Source organism: Tripterygium wilfordii, chromosome 13 (genome assembly GCF_013401445.1).
Source record: "Tripterygium wilfordii isolate XIE 37 chromosome 13, ASM1340144v1, whole genome shotgun sequence".
NCBI lineage: Eukaryota > Viridiplantae > Streptophyta > Magnoliopsida > Celastrales > Celastraceae > Tripterygium > Tripterygium wilfordii.
This window is the reverse complement of record NC_052244.1, coordinates 14,268,196-14,281,963: the sequence shown is the minus strand read 5'-3', so window position 1 is coordinate 14,281,963 and position 13,768 is coordinate 14,268,196. Positions and strand designations below refer to the sequence as shown.

Here is a 13,768-nt window from a genome sequence, read left to right as displayed (position 1 = left end):
TGAAGAAACTTTGACATTCCTCTTCTGCATTTGGGAGGAAAAGAAAAAAAAAAGTATGTGAAATTATTGCTCTCTGATTAAGAAGAAGTAAAAAATTCAAACTAAATAAAGAAGAAAACAAGACAGAGGTGAAGAGGAATGGCTGCAAACAAGAATGCTACTGCATCCAACAGTGGGTTCAATCAATGTCAACATATTTTCACAAAGACCGTCTCCAATGGAGGAATGATTTTAGGGTTCATCTTGGCCTTTATTTTAAGCAATGTTGTGCACCACTCTCTCAAGCCTCTTTCACAACCTCGTTTAACTTCAGATATTGCTGTAAGTCTCTCTCTGTCTGTCTGTTTTCATAACTTGTAAGAACAGAATGAATAATAATCTCTCTTTTGGTTCCTTGGAAATTCTCTACTGAATGCAGATAGGGTTGTTTCTGGGGAACATACCTTATATACGTGACTCCTTCCATGAAAAATGGGTAGTAACATTGACCAATATAGCTGAATTTGGAATGATGTGCTACATGTTTGTACTGGGGATTGAAATGGATCCATATGTGCTACTCAAACCACCTACTCGCGACGCGATTGTTGCCTACGCTGGAATGCTATCCACATTCACCTTAGCTTGCAGCATAACTCCCTTTCTGTACTTCTCAGAAAAACCGAACATTGGTTTCACATTCACCTTGTCGTTTACTCTGTCCGGTAGTGGTTCTCATATACTAACAAGAATCATAACAAATCTCAAAATAGGCAAGTCAGATATTGGAAAGCTTGTGATCAATGCTGGTGTGCATTCTGATATGATCTCCATGCTTTTCCTCTCAGTTGGATACATCTTTGTAGCTAAAGAGAATAATGACGATGTTAATGCCCGAACAAAGCAGATGGTGAAAATGACGTCTGCCCTGGTCATCCAGACAGTTTTCACAGCCAAGATTTCTCCCATTTTTATGAATTGGGTTAACAATGAAAATCCTGAAGGTAGACCCATGAAAGGACCTCACTTAGTGCTCTCTGTTGCCTTCATGGTCTTGGTATGCAGTTGTTCGCCATGGTTTAAATACAGTCCCATTCTGAGCGCATTCATGGCGGGGATTTTCCTGCCAAGTGAGGGAAGAGTGTCCAAATGGGCAGTTGGCAAAATTAACTACTTGTTAACCATACTTTACTATCCAATTTTCTTCTTTTGGGTGGGTTATCTTGCTGATTTCCGCAAATTTGAAGGTGGCAATTGGCTGACATGGGCAAGGTTTTTCGTCCTTCTCCTGATTACAATGGGAGGAAAAATTGTTGGAACTCTCATCTGTGGAGTAATGTTAGGGTTTCATTGGAAGGAATCAGTTGAACTGGGTTTGCTACTGACTCCAAAGGCTCATTTTCACATATTCATGGCTATTCTTGGAATTATAGTAAGTCTCTTTGCTTTCTTTTTCATATGATTCTGCTTCAGGATGAACATTTATTTGTCAAACTGTAGTATTAAAGGGAACATGAATTGGTGGCAAAAGTAGATAAGCAATATAAGAAGTAAGAAAATCATACTGACCTTGTGAAAATTTGTGTTGATTAACCGAAAGGAGAATAAATCCACAAGTATTACAACTTGTATCGAGATCATTATTGTATTCTTTCTCACGGTTGTCCACGCCCCATCAGTCGTGAAACAAATCATCAAGCGTGCAAGGAAACGAGCACCAACCCGTAGGATGACACTCCAGTGGCTTGATCCAACGAATGAGCTTCGAATTTTATTATGCATACAAGGGCCTCAAAATGTTTCTTCTACAATCAACTTCATGGAGATTTCTCGCGGAGCGGCAGAACCTGGAATGCTTGTTTATGTCTCTGACATTATTGAACTCACAGACCAAATAGCTGCCACAGTGGTCCATGATAAAGGGGTGGACTCTATAATCGTGACTGACAAGGAAGTGACCAAGACAAGAGACGAAATCACCAACACATTCCAAGCTTATGTCGATGAGAATGGAAATGGCATCACACTTAGGCGCACACTTGCTCTCTCATCACTGAATAGCATGGCTCAAGATATCTGTGTCTTAGCAGAGGACTTGATGATCTCCCTCATCATATTGCCATTTCACAAGACCCAGCATCCAGATGGAACGTTGGATGGTGGCCATCCTGGATTTCGTTATGTAAATCGTAAGGTAACTACACAAATTTGATAATCCTGAAGAGACGTAACTTGATAGTAATGTTAGTGAAGTAGTGGAGTTGAAACTAAAAGAAGAGAAGAATAGGTTAGGAAGAACAACGGGACCTGAGGGTTTCAAGAGTCTTGTCTACTAATATTATTACAGCTTGGAAAACAAAACAATTTCAATGTAGGTAGGACATGTTTTCAGATCATAGAGAGCTAAACATTACCTATTTATTTGCACAACAGATAAACAATCAATTATTGCAGAATAGGATTTGTTGCCATTGATGCTAAGTGGTTATTCTTCAACAACAAAGAAATCATTATACTGCAAATTATTACCTGATGCTAATAATCTTTTTCAACAGGTTCTCAGGAATGCTCCATGTTCAGTTGGGATTCTAGTTGACCGTGGTTTCGGAATGATTGGGAAAATATCAAGGTCACAGATATGTCTCAGCGTTGCAGTCATATTCATTGGTGGCAGAGATGATCGTGAGGCATTAGCCTATGCAAGTCGTGTAGCAAGACATCCTGGAGTAAAGCTCACGGTTATAAGATTTCTGCTTGATACCAATCCAGAGAATGCATCAAGAATAGCTGCTGGTTTCAGAATAAATATTGCTGAGCAGGAGCTAGAGATGAAACTTGATGACGAGTGCTTCGCAGAATTCTACGAGAGACAGGTTGCAGGAGGGCATGTAGCTTACATGGAGAAGCATCTTGCCAATTCAGCTGAAACATACTCTACACTGAGGTCACTGGAAGGGCAGTATGCACTCATAATTGTAGGTCTCGGAGGAAGGGTGAACTCCGTATTGACAGTTGGAATGAATGACTGGCAACAATGTCCGGAATTGGGTCCAGTAGGTGATGTTCTTTCAGGCCCTAATTTCTCTGTCAGAACTTCAGTATTGATCATTCAACAACATAATCAAAAAGGAGAATTGGATGGCCTGGATGATGACTTCTCTGTGATGTAAGAAACAGAATGTCAACTGTAGTGAGATAGTGTAGAACTTTAGGACACTTGTTATAGGAAAATACCAAAGTTACTTGTAAAGTTACAGTTGGTAGAAATGCATACTTACTTTCTCAAAACATGACAGAAATTACTCAACAATGTGCTCCAATCTCAACTAGACATCTATTTCTTTCAGAAGTACAGCCATACTTTTCAGATTCTTTTGAGACATTATATGTTCCTGAGTCTTCATCTATACAGCTTCTAAGAAGAGAACACAGAAAAAAAACTGTGCAAGAATACAAAATACTTTTATTTTATGCAGACATGTAGACACTTCACCACTGAAAATATTACAAATAAAAATGAAAGGCAAAATCAAGACCACGTCCTACCTCCACTGCGTTCTTCACAATCAAATTATTTGTCCATATCATTGATGGACTGATTATACACCCACATTGGTGAAAACTGGCTGCTTGTGTGTATCTACTTCAAGCAACATCAAATAGCTTTTGATCAACACTCAAAATGGAAAAAAATTCATTATGCACAAAATAGTCATAGACCTCGTGCAGTAAATGGGAGCAAAGCATACAAGACTAACATAAATTGACACATTCAAACAACGATTTCTCGGTGTAAATATACAGAGCGTTTCGTGATTGCCAATAGTATACAAGACTATTAGGAGCAATCATACTCGAAGGTTATCGTCAGAATGATTTTCCAAATGCTTTTGCTCCACAAGTACCTTTTCAAGAGCATCCACAAAGCTTGATAAACTGTGCCACATTTGTACATCCAAGGAATTTGCTGCTTCCTCAACCTTGCAAGGAAAGCTTAAAGAAACATCCTTTGAATGATGATTTGTGCTCTTCAGAGAAACCAACTTCAGTGCAGAATCTGACAAAGGCCAACCTTGCGAAACCTTTATGAATGCATCAACTCCCACAACCAAATGAGCAACTATAGTCTCATCTCTATCCAGGTACTCAAAGGAGTGCCTTGATTTATTTGCACTCTTCACCACCAATTGTCTCAAAGTGCACAATATAATTCTGTCTTGCACTTTTCTCATAAACCATGCCAATGACGATCTTGTTTCCAGTGCCACCAATGGGCAGAACAACTGCCTGAAAGATTTTGCAGCATCGACAATATCTCCAATGTATACATCATTCGGAAATATCTCAACTGTCTTTATATCCATTGTCCCGTCCAGGATTTCAAGCAGTAATTCATGATTTACATCAAATGGTTCAGAAATATCTTCCACACTTTGCTGGCTTAAGAATTCCGTTTTTGGAAGGTATGTTTGCAGTGACAACCTAATGCTGGTTCCATCAAAGTCAATGACCTTTAGACCTGTCAATGCATCCTCAATCTGTCCAATGGCACCAACCCTTTTAATTTCGAAATCAAGATCCTCTAAAGACCTCAAAATGTTTTTGCTTTTCTCAAACTGGTTTTCAAGATCCAAAATCTCAAATCTTTGGTCTCTATGAATACTTATCAAATCCAATTGATCCTCCCCTTCTGTAGAGCTAATAACATGTGCATCGTCTTTTACTTTCTCCAGACTCTGTGATTTAATAAAATCCAACGAATATTTCAAAGCTTCAAGATCACTCTCCAGCTGACTACAATCTTTGACATGAGTGTTTGTCAAAGCCTCAATTTGGTCACATATTTTAGCACTTTCAGCCTCTGTTGCACTAAGTTCTTCTTTCAAGTGCTCTGTGAGTGTATCCAAGTCTTGAATACCCAACAAACTCACATCAGAGAGTTCTGACATAATCTGCTCCACTTTGTTCTCGAGATGGAGAGCACAGTCTCGCAGTAAATTTTCAGACTCCGAAGGGGGAATTTCTGATAAATCTTCATTGTAGATAGTTTGAATGTCCGTGAGCTTCCTTAACCGACTGCTAATGATATCTAGATCGAGAAGTTCTGAAGAGAGAGTTGCTTCCATGCAATCCCCCATTCGCTGGCTCTCTTTCACAAATCTCCTCTCCTGCTCAGATTGCTAAGGCTGCAGAATAGAGGAAAATAAAGTTCATCACTTCATCTACTACACTCCCACTTAATTTTCAAAACATTTGAACAGTCAAGCCAAAAGGAAATGTAAAAGAAAGAGGAACAACTAACAGTTCATTTACTTACAAAAGTTAAGTTTGATTCCCACTCCAATATTAACCGAAGGCAAACCAACTCACAACATGAGTAGCCGTTAATTCTTATACTCGTTGTGAAAAAAGTTTGAGGCTTCACTGCTTCAGGCATAATTTACCCAATAACATGATGATATAAGTCCCCTCTCCCAACAATATGTAGGAATTGCTTGAATTTTGCTTAAAATGTCAGGGGAGGAGGCATGGTAGTGAAACCGTAAAATTTAATCGGAATCGGAGAAGGGGTTTCATACTATGTTAAAATAAGCATATTTTCAAATACCAATACATGTCACAACAATAACATAATGCAATAACAATTAGATAATATCATACATGTTCAAATTCTAACAACCAAACACAAAAAAAGAAAGATTAAACCTAACTCAAAATACAGTAAGCACAACCAAGAGCAAACCAGACAGCAGGTAGAGTACAAATTACAGAACCAGTAAGCAGAGCAAAAAACAAACGAGACGGCAGAACACAAGAGAGAGTAAAAGAACAGCAGAGACTAGCAGTTTGTACAATAACAGCAGGACACAAGAGAGAGTACAAGAACCTGAGTCGACAAGAACAACAGCCAAGAGCAGACCAGATCACTAGAACTTGATTGAAGAAAGTCGACAAGAACAGCAGTCAAGAACAAAGCACCACCAGTCGTTGATTTCCAATTTTGGAAACAAACCCCAAAAATTAACAAGACCTAACCAAAATGCAAGGAAATACACCAATATGTATAACAAAAAGACGAATCAATAGTCCATACTAACCTTAACAATGATTTTGTTGCCTATGGTATGGTCCTCTCTCTCAAACGTGAACGAAACCGCATTGATTATCTTCACGTCTCGCTCGACGAAACCCTAGAAAGCAAAAAAAAATTAGGATAATGAGTTTCAAGCGTGCGTGAGTGAAAGAAACAGTGGGAAAGATAGAAATCACTTTTTGGTTCCTTCGGGATGACGAATCGCTCGCATCTCTCAACTCTGTATTCCGACTCTCTGAGGTATAGCCGTTAATGGCGGCTTTTCCGTCATTTAATTAAAATTTTCAAATTTTTTAAAACATGACCAGCGCGGGGCCGCGAGATTCATCTTAACGGGCCAGGCCAAATTACATCTTTTTAAATGCAAGGAGCTAACGTAGCAGAAAATAAATTATTTTTTAAATATAGTTGGAAAATATAATTTTCATTTGAATCGAACTTTTGAATACGCATGTGCCTAATTCAATTGATTGTCAATCGAACCACCTCTCGTTGATGGTAGAAAATAAATTTTTAAAGCCGTAATTTCACTAATGTATTTTTATATTTTTTAATTAGAGGGGTGTGGAGTTTGTGGGTGGATTTTTGAGGAATTGGATCCAACTTGGAGGAATTGTTCATGAGTTTTCTGTACAAGATAAGTTCCACCCTCATGTTATGGAGACCTATTAGGAGTTTGTTTTTATGGCTTTGGTGACTTTTTAGACGATCTGTTCAATTACTGAAATCCCTCACTTATTAGACAGTTGACTGATCATGTTTGCAGTACAAATGCTTGATTGAAGCACTGACAAGTTTATCGAAGCTTTCACAAATTTCAGTGACTAAAAGTTACATTACCCCTATCCTGATACTTATGTCGTCATTCGTAGTAGTTTTGATAATGTAGATTACTCTATCATGATGGAGGTAACTGGACTTCCACGAACATTGCTAGTCTCTTGGTTGAAGAAGGGCACTACATGTTCAATCTACGACGCCAATTTTAGGGTTTCGTAGGTTTTTGTACTTTTTAAGTGAAGGACAAGATTATTTATTTATTTTATTAATAAAATTTAAAGAGGTTTCGTAATTCGAACTCTTTTTCTTCTTTTTATTTATTTATTTTTTCTTTGTTAATTTGATATATATTATTTAACTTCCAATCAAATATTAAAGCATTCAGTAATTTCTAATGTAATGTGTGCATAGCTATGGCAAATTATTATTGTATTTTGTGTTGATGAGCATAATTCTTTTTCCACTACATATTAAATCAAAGGTGTTGCTTAAAAAAATTGGGTTAGGATAAGAGTTATAGAGTAAATGATAAAAATATTAGGTAGTTAAAAAAAAGAATTTATTTTTATGACATAATGACTATTTTTCGGTGGTGTAATGTACTTTTTGGTCATTAAAAAAATTGATCAGGTTCAACTCGGTCACTAAATGTGTAAATGTTCCAATTTAAGAACCCAAAATTGAAACTTATTCCAATATGCACAATTAGACAAATCTTCGACTATTTGGACAATCAAACTAAATTATTGATGTGACATAAAAATTCAATATGAATAATCTATCCAAACAGTGAGAGATCTATCTGTGTTTGCACATTGAAATAATTTTCAACTTTGGGTTTCTAAATAGGAACGTTTAAACATTTGGTGACTGAAATAACCAAAAGTTGAATTATCCCATTTTTCGATACCTGAATGTATATTTTATCCACATAACCAACCCCTCAAATGAACAAGATAGCAAAAGTAACACACTTCTTCCACAACCTTTAGTCCTCCAGAGACTCCATAAACTGAAAAATATACATGACATCCACAACTACTGAAATTAAGTTACTATTACACACACAGGGATTTGAAAGAGGTGAAGAGAAGGAGGAAACAATCCCATAATGAAGAGACTATGAACTCCATCACACATTTTCCCATCTAACAGTAATCAAAGCCAAGAATGAATTGCCTGCGAGATGCTGCCCACTCGGGTATGGTTTCCCCCCAAGCTCAAAGGACCTCCAGCTTTATCTGCACAAGAAAAGAAAACTCCCCATAAGGCGCGCTGTACGAAAGCATCCATCAAATGTGGTGCATTTGCATATGAACTTGTAGAAACTAGAGCAGGTAACTGAACCTATGAAGCAATGCGGGAGAGGCCTTGTAGCACCAAGGACATATTACTTTCTTTTCTTGGCCTCATTTGGAACCCCATTCCCCTGCATAATTTCTTTGCGCTGGCCAACAAGTGTTTCTTCCATGCTAATGGCAGGAGATGAATGGTAGATTGACAAAAGACCATGCCCATTGCTGTTGCTGCATGATGAATTGTGTGCTTCACAAACGTCTCGAACCGTGAATGCAATTCCTTCTTGCTGATTGTTTGATGAAGCCAATTTTCCGGAGCCATCAGTAGAAAAGCATTCAGAGCCCGACAAAGTGGTAGACTGTGTTGAATGGTTACCACCTCCATTCACGCTCTCTGATGTTGGACTCCCTCCATTATTCTCAAGCTTCTGTTTGTTCAGAAAACGACCACCACAACCTCTTGCCCTTCTCATGGCATGCAGGTGCCGAGACTCGTGAAGATATGGCTGTTAAATACAATAACACCATCTTATGTAATAAGACAAGCACAAAGATAGGTGTAAAAATACGTATCTCAAATCAAAGCAACTGAAATCGGGACAAGCACAGAAAGTACTCATTACAAAAAATCATTGGTCATTGCACCAGTTTCGTGAATAGTCACATCTAAATTGTGTTTTTCTTAGCCATTGAAAATATAAAGAGACGCTAGCAGATTCAAAGTGTTTCATCATCATCACAGCATTTAATCAATATATAATTATGAACCACCATAGCAAATTACGATCAAAATCTCCATAAAAACATTCATGAATACTTGCCTCAACTACCAATGGATTGAACTTTGTTCCCAAATTCTACAAGCCAAAACGAAGTCAAAATGAGAATAACAATATCAATTAACCAAATTCATCTTTTGCCTGTGTTTAAATTCTTTGGTATCCATGACCAACCATCTTAAGTGACTTTTTCTCAACTTCAGAACTTCCACAAATTTTACACAATATCCAAATGCAGCCATAGAGCCAACAGCACTTCCATACCAGTAAAACAAAACTTGGTCTTCTGCATGTTAAAGACAAAATATTATGTCCTAGCATGGAAGATGAATGAGTTCCATATTTGAGGCTCATGAGACTTCAGATTTGGAAGCCATCTATGCTTCTAATTGATCACAGATGAAGTTATTTGAGCTCTCTCTTTTGTAATTTTTACTGGTTTGGAAGTCACTGCAACTCCTCATTGCAAACATCCCCACTCCCGCAAAATAACGAATGGGTAGCATTTACAGTGGAATCCCATGTGACTTTCAAAATTAAATGTCATTGAAACTTTTTAAACTGAAAAATGTAATGACAAAAATAAATTTGGTAGATATATCAAAACACTTATTTCCAAGAACAAAAAAAGAGAATGCATCATGAAAAGAACAATAATAGGAAAAATCTTCCAAAAGAGCTCTTATGATCTAGTGGTGACCTTCTTACCCTTTGTATGAGGTGCAAGGTTCGATCTCCCCACCTAAAGAAAAGTATTAGTATAACTATGACTTACCAAAAACAAAGGAAAACTTTCCAAGCACTAGTTGGAAAGAGTGAAAAAACAAAGGAGAGCACTTGGTTACATTGCAAGGAAGGTTTTCCCATATGCGTAGAGAAATGTTGAGATATAAATAAAAGAATAGAGAAAATAACTAGTGTAAAGTAAATGGTAAAACAAAATGTGAGCTAAAATTGGGGAACTATTATATATAGATATAGTCCAAATTTTTCTGGACCTACAATAAATAGAAGATTCATTAACTCACATCATCTACCTTAAATAAAAAATGCGCCTAAGATACATTATTACATTCCGATGGTGTGTTAAAAAAAGCAGTATATAATTTGCTTCATTACATCTGTAATTGATATTCGCTTTGTAAGACAAAAAAGATCAGTGACCATAAAAGTCGGAGTATAAAAGAAGTGTGGTTATAGTTCCAAGTAATATCTTCTTTCTTTCATGACAGCAACCAGATATCAAAACGACCCTAATATATCATTCAGAACTATAATTCATTCAGGAGCACAAACTTTCGAGGCAATTTCGCTGATACCCTTGGGATATCGTCTTGTTTTACTTTTACATTGTATTATTTTTGAGTTAGTTTCCCCCTTGTAGTTTCATCTACAAAGAGAATCAGTGAATTCACATCCCCAAATGACAGATCCTGCATCACACAGAAGGTAAAGTGACACAACTCCTAAGGTGATTAAACGACCGCCACTAGATCTATGTGCAAAAGCAATTTACTTGAAACCACATCAAAGCAAAGCAAAACAAAATTTGATAATCAGGGTGTTTTTCGTTACTGGATGAAATTTATCTTAAAAGTACCAGTTATACCTTTCTGCATTTTATCACTTTCTTTTCAAGCTCAGCCTTAGCCCGTGATTGTCTTCGTCTTAAAATGCCATGATACTGCTTTGCATTCACATAAACAGGCTCTTCTTCCATTTCAAGGGGCAGAGGCATTCTAGCATGATGCATTCCATAAAATTGAGGTGGCGCCTGACATACACCAAAAACAATAAGGAAAACTTCTTGCAAATATATTTAAGTCACTTTTCGCATGATGCACTTCACAAACATATGTCAGGGTTTAAGTAAACACGACTAATATATGCAAACAGAAAACATCCCATCCCAGAACTGCCCTCGCCAGAAACAAGGTAAAGTGTGCACTGTGGTTCAAAACAGCTATGTGCACCATACACAACCATGACATTATTCTCACACTCATATAGACATGGACAGCAGATTGCATACCATAGCTTGAAGCTCGTAAGAAGTCAGCATTCCTCCATATCGTGGATCTGAATATGGGTATGGTGTCAAAACCTGAAAATTTAGAGAACTTTGAGTCTCTGATTCCTCTTAATATAACTGCCACAAACAAAGCAACAAGCTACAGACGAGAATGATCACAAACTACGTGTCTGACTAAGACGCATGCATGTATGACAGTTTTTGCCCAGGCATACCATTTAACGCACACGTGCAAGTGCACAAGAGAGATTACAACAGAGTGACCAAGTTCCATCTCGGAATTTGGTTCAAGATGTTCATGCATTGTAAGTGGTGCAGATGATGGAACGTGTTTCATGTGGTGTTCTTGTCCATTACTCCCATCTGATCCAGAAAAAGACAACTGGCGTTAATATCAGAGCGTGTGTTTGTTCATGTATGCACGTGAGTTATTTGACGGTTTCTATAACACGCATGCATGTAAGCTTACAGCAGATAAGCATTCGTGCACATGCGCTTCACGTAATAAATGGACATTAATGATTAACCTTATAATACTAAAGAAATATGTTATGTTTCTTCATCTAAAAAGCAAAGACATCATATGTAGTATAGTCTTCATGTAAAGGAATTAACACATTGGTTCTTCAACATATAAAAGATACCATGTTTCGGCATAAAACTATACCAAGGTAGAGTATTATTGTCATCAGGCGGCAAGGCTTCTAGAATATTATTAAACGTTTTATCAACACTATTTGATTTTTAAACAGTCCCCTGCACACTGCTGACGGCTCCCATGGTGGAGAAAGGGTCTAGGAATAGCAAAAAGCACTCAGCCTTTTCCCGCAACGCAGAGAGCCTGTTTCCAATACTAGAACCTGCAACCTATGGTTTCAGTGAAGCATTCTCGCAGCTGCAACCCTTGCAAATGACCATGAAAGAGGCATAAAGCAGACAATGAGAAGATGTCTAAAAAAGAACTGTTTGAACTCCATTTAAGGCCATGACACCACGTTCAAAATTCAGACAATAAAACACTCTCTTGAATGGAATGGATCCACATAATTTTTCCCCACACTTGACTGCAAAAGCGACAAATGGGACTGTCGGAAGCAAAGAGAACCTATCTTAATCTCGAATCATAACAAACACTGAAAACCAAAAATGCAATTTCTCGATCTTCTCAGGCAAATAACATATGTATTCCTCTAGCACCAATAAATGTGTCGGAGTTGATTTCAATCTAATGGGCAGTGAGAAGAATTCAATCACTCAATTATAAGACCTTCCTCACCCCTCCTTAACTTTCAGAGAAAGAAAAAGAAAAGACAATGAAAGCACATTTTGAAATTGGATTAGCTAATGCAAACAAAACAGAATGTTCAACCCGAAACAAAAAAGAAAAGAAATAACAAAGAAATATTGAGTAAATAGATTCACAAAAAGAGAGTGTACAGTTTTCCAAACACAAGTAAATACAAACCACGTGGCATTTCACAGATGGGCACTAGGACCTCCAAAATGCAAAAAACAAAGAAGACACAGATTGAGAGTTGCCAGCATAAATCCAATAAGTCTGTGCGCGATATGTACATAAACATGCATGTATATCTGTATAAGTGGCATATACAGTGGCAAAAGGAAAGATGGAATACAAATTCAAGACTTCTAAAGAACGAAAAATAAAACAGATCCGCATGGAATTTTATATGTAGGAGTAGCACACAACATTACAAAAATTCCACCAATTCTAAGTAATTGAAATTTCTAGATAAAAATTCCAAAAAGTACATAAACATAGCATCAAAAAAGAAAGTAAACTACCCATTAATTGGCTATATTTTCTGCTATAATCAGCACTGGAAACAAAGCGAGAAATATAAGATATTAAAAAATCAAACACAACAGTTCCACTCTACTCCTCCTCACACTATTACCTAACTTAATTAAGCTATATTTCCTCCTATATCTCAATACAAACAAACAGAGTAACCCTCTCATCAATCTTTATAATACAATCTTCCTTTCTTCCGTCCTTTTTCTTTCCTTTTCTCTTTCCTTCAATTTCCGAGCAACCAAACATACAATTCACCAACCAATTAGCACATGGAAAACGAGAAAAGCATGCACAAGAGGACTCGACCATACCCACAACTGATTCTAACAGAAATTCAAAATTGGAAGACAGAGAGGAAATGCCAGAGAAATTGGAGCGAATGATAGAGGCGACGTACAGTGAAATGCGAGGCCGTGGATTGAACCTAAAGGGCTCTCGATTTATGAAGACATAGCAGGTAATCATGGATTTTCGGTCCATTCTGCAATCTTAAGCAGGCTTAAGGTGTGTTTAGATAAAGAGATTTGGCAAGTAAGTGAGATCAACGAAGGGAAGGGATGGAAGGGAAAATATGTTTGAATTGTTTGGAAAAGTAAAAAAAAAGTTATTATTTCTCTTGTTTGGATAATTATAATAAAGAGAAGATAAATTAATTAATTTTATTAATTTATTTACAATTGTGAACTTATTCATTTTATTTTGTTTTAGTGAATCTACACTAACACTTTGGGAGTTAAATTTAAATTTTGCCTTTAATGACAAATCTTGCAGCCGACAATCGACGTGACTTCAATTATCCACCTCCAAATTTACTTATGTAAAAAAATAGAATAATTTTTTAGTTTATTCTTTAAATAGATGTTCTACTTAAATAATAAATAATTTGGACTCAATTAAGTTGCTTTTCTTTATCTCATTGAGCCTTTTTTGGTTAGCTTTCATTGTATAAATAAAAAAATTAGGAAAAACTTCAAATTCAATATGGAT

The 13,768-nt window shown here is 36.9% G+C and overlaps 3 protein-coding genes across 10 annotated transcripts; 1 reads left to right on the top strand and 2 right to left on the bottom strand.

Moving 5' to 3' along the window:
* Positions 1-19: 19 nt before the first annotated feature.
* Positions 20-3,507, top strand: LOC120011899 (cation/H(+) antiporter 28-like). The gene is made up of 4 exons (XM_038863067.1): positions 20-321; positions 419-1,423; positions 1,580-2,173; positions 2,535-3,507. The coding sequence occupies exons 1-4, from the start codon at positions 139-141 to the stop codon at positions 3,147-3,149; spliced, it is 2,397 nt and encodes a 798-aa protein (XP_038718995.1). The 5' UTR covers positions 20-138; the 3' UTR covers positions 3,150-3,507.
* A 109-nt stretch (positions 3,508-3,616) lies between these two features.
* On the bottom strand, positions 3,617-6,387 carry LOC120011898. Of its 3 annotated transcripts, XM_038863065.1 has the most exons (4): positions 6,250-6,387; positions 6,078-6,170; positions 5,867-5,912; positions 3,617-5,165 (listed from the first exon to the last, which is right to left on the bottom strand). In XM_038863065.1, the coding sequence occupies exon 4, from the start codon at positions 5,115-5,117 to the stop codon at positions 3,828-3,830; it is 1,290 nt and encodes a 429-aa protein (XP_038718993.1). In that variant the 5' UTR covers positions 5,118-5,165; positions 5,867-5,912; positions 6,078-6,170; positions 6,250-6,387; the 3' UTR covers positions 3,617-3,827. The 3 variants fall into 3 exon arrangements, with proteins under 3 accessions (XP_038718993.1, XP_038718992.1, XP_038718994.1); XM_038863064.1 differs by lacking the exon at positions 5,867-5,912; XM_038863066.1 differs by lacking the exons at positions 5,867-5,912; positions 6,078-6,170; positions 6,250-6,387 and adding an exon at positions 5,297-5,837.
* Positions 6,388-7,729: 1,342 nt separating this feature from the next.
* Positions 7,730-13,345, bottom strand: LOC120011870 (nuclear transcription factor Y subunit A-1-like). 6 transcript variants are annotated; one of them, XM_038863017.1, is made up of 7 exons: positions 13,179-13,345; positions 11,630-11,865; positions 11,178-11,325; positions 10,963-11,034; positions 10,540-10,704; positions 8,201-8,657; positions 7,730-8,094 (listed from the first exon to the last, which is right to left on the bottom strand). In XM_038863017.1, the coding sequence occupies exons 3-6, from the start codon at positions 11,178-11,180 to the stop codon at positions 8,244-8,246; spliced, it is 654 nt and encodes a 217-aa protein (XP_038718945.1). In that variant the 5' UTR covers positions 11,181-11,325; positions 11,630-11,865; positions 13,179-13,345; the 3' UTR covers positions 7,730-8,094; positions 8,201-8,243. The 6 variants fall into 6 exon arrangements, with proteins under 6 accessions (XP_038718945.1, XP_038718944.1, XP_038718947.1 ...); XM_038863016.1 differs by having other exon boundaries at positions 11,630-11,857; XM_038863019.1 differs by lacking the exon at positions 11,178-11,325 and having other exon boundaries at positions 11,630-11,857.
* Positions 13,346-13,768: the final 423 nt, after the last annotated feature.

Bases quoted from the DNA above. Each gene is read 5' to 3' on its own strand.
- LOC120011899 (XM_038863067.1), top strand. From the start codon at position 139: ATGGCTGCAAACAAGAATGCTACTGCATCCAACAGTGGGTTCAATCAA. The intron at 322-418 runs GTAAGTCTCTCT...TACTGAATGCAG, and splicing joins GTTTAACTTCAGATATTGCT to ATAGGGTTGTTTCTGGGGAA. The intron at 2,174-2,534 runs GTAACTACACAA...CTTTTTCAACAG, and splicing joins TTCGTTATGTAAATCGTAAG to GTTCTCAGGAATGCTCCATG.
- LOC120011898 (XM_038863065.1), bottom strand. From the start codon at position 5,117: ATGGGGGATTGCATGGAAGCAACTCTCTCTTCAGAACTTCTCGATCTA.
- LOC120011870 (XM_038863017.1), bottom strand. The intron at 10,705-10,962 runs GTATGCAATCTG...GGTGTATGTCAG, and splicing joins CTTACGAGCTTCAAGCTATG to GCGCCACCTCAATTTTATGG. The intron at 8,658-10,539 runs GTATAACTGGTA...TGTATTTAACAG, and splicing joins AAGTGATAAAATGCAGAAAG to CCATATCTTCACGAGTCTCG.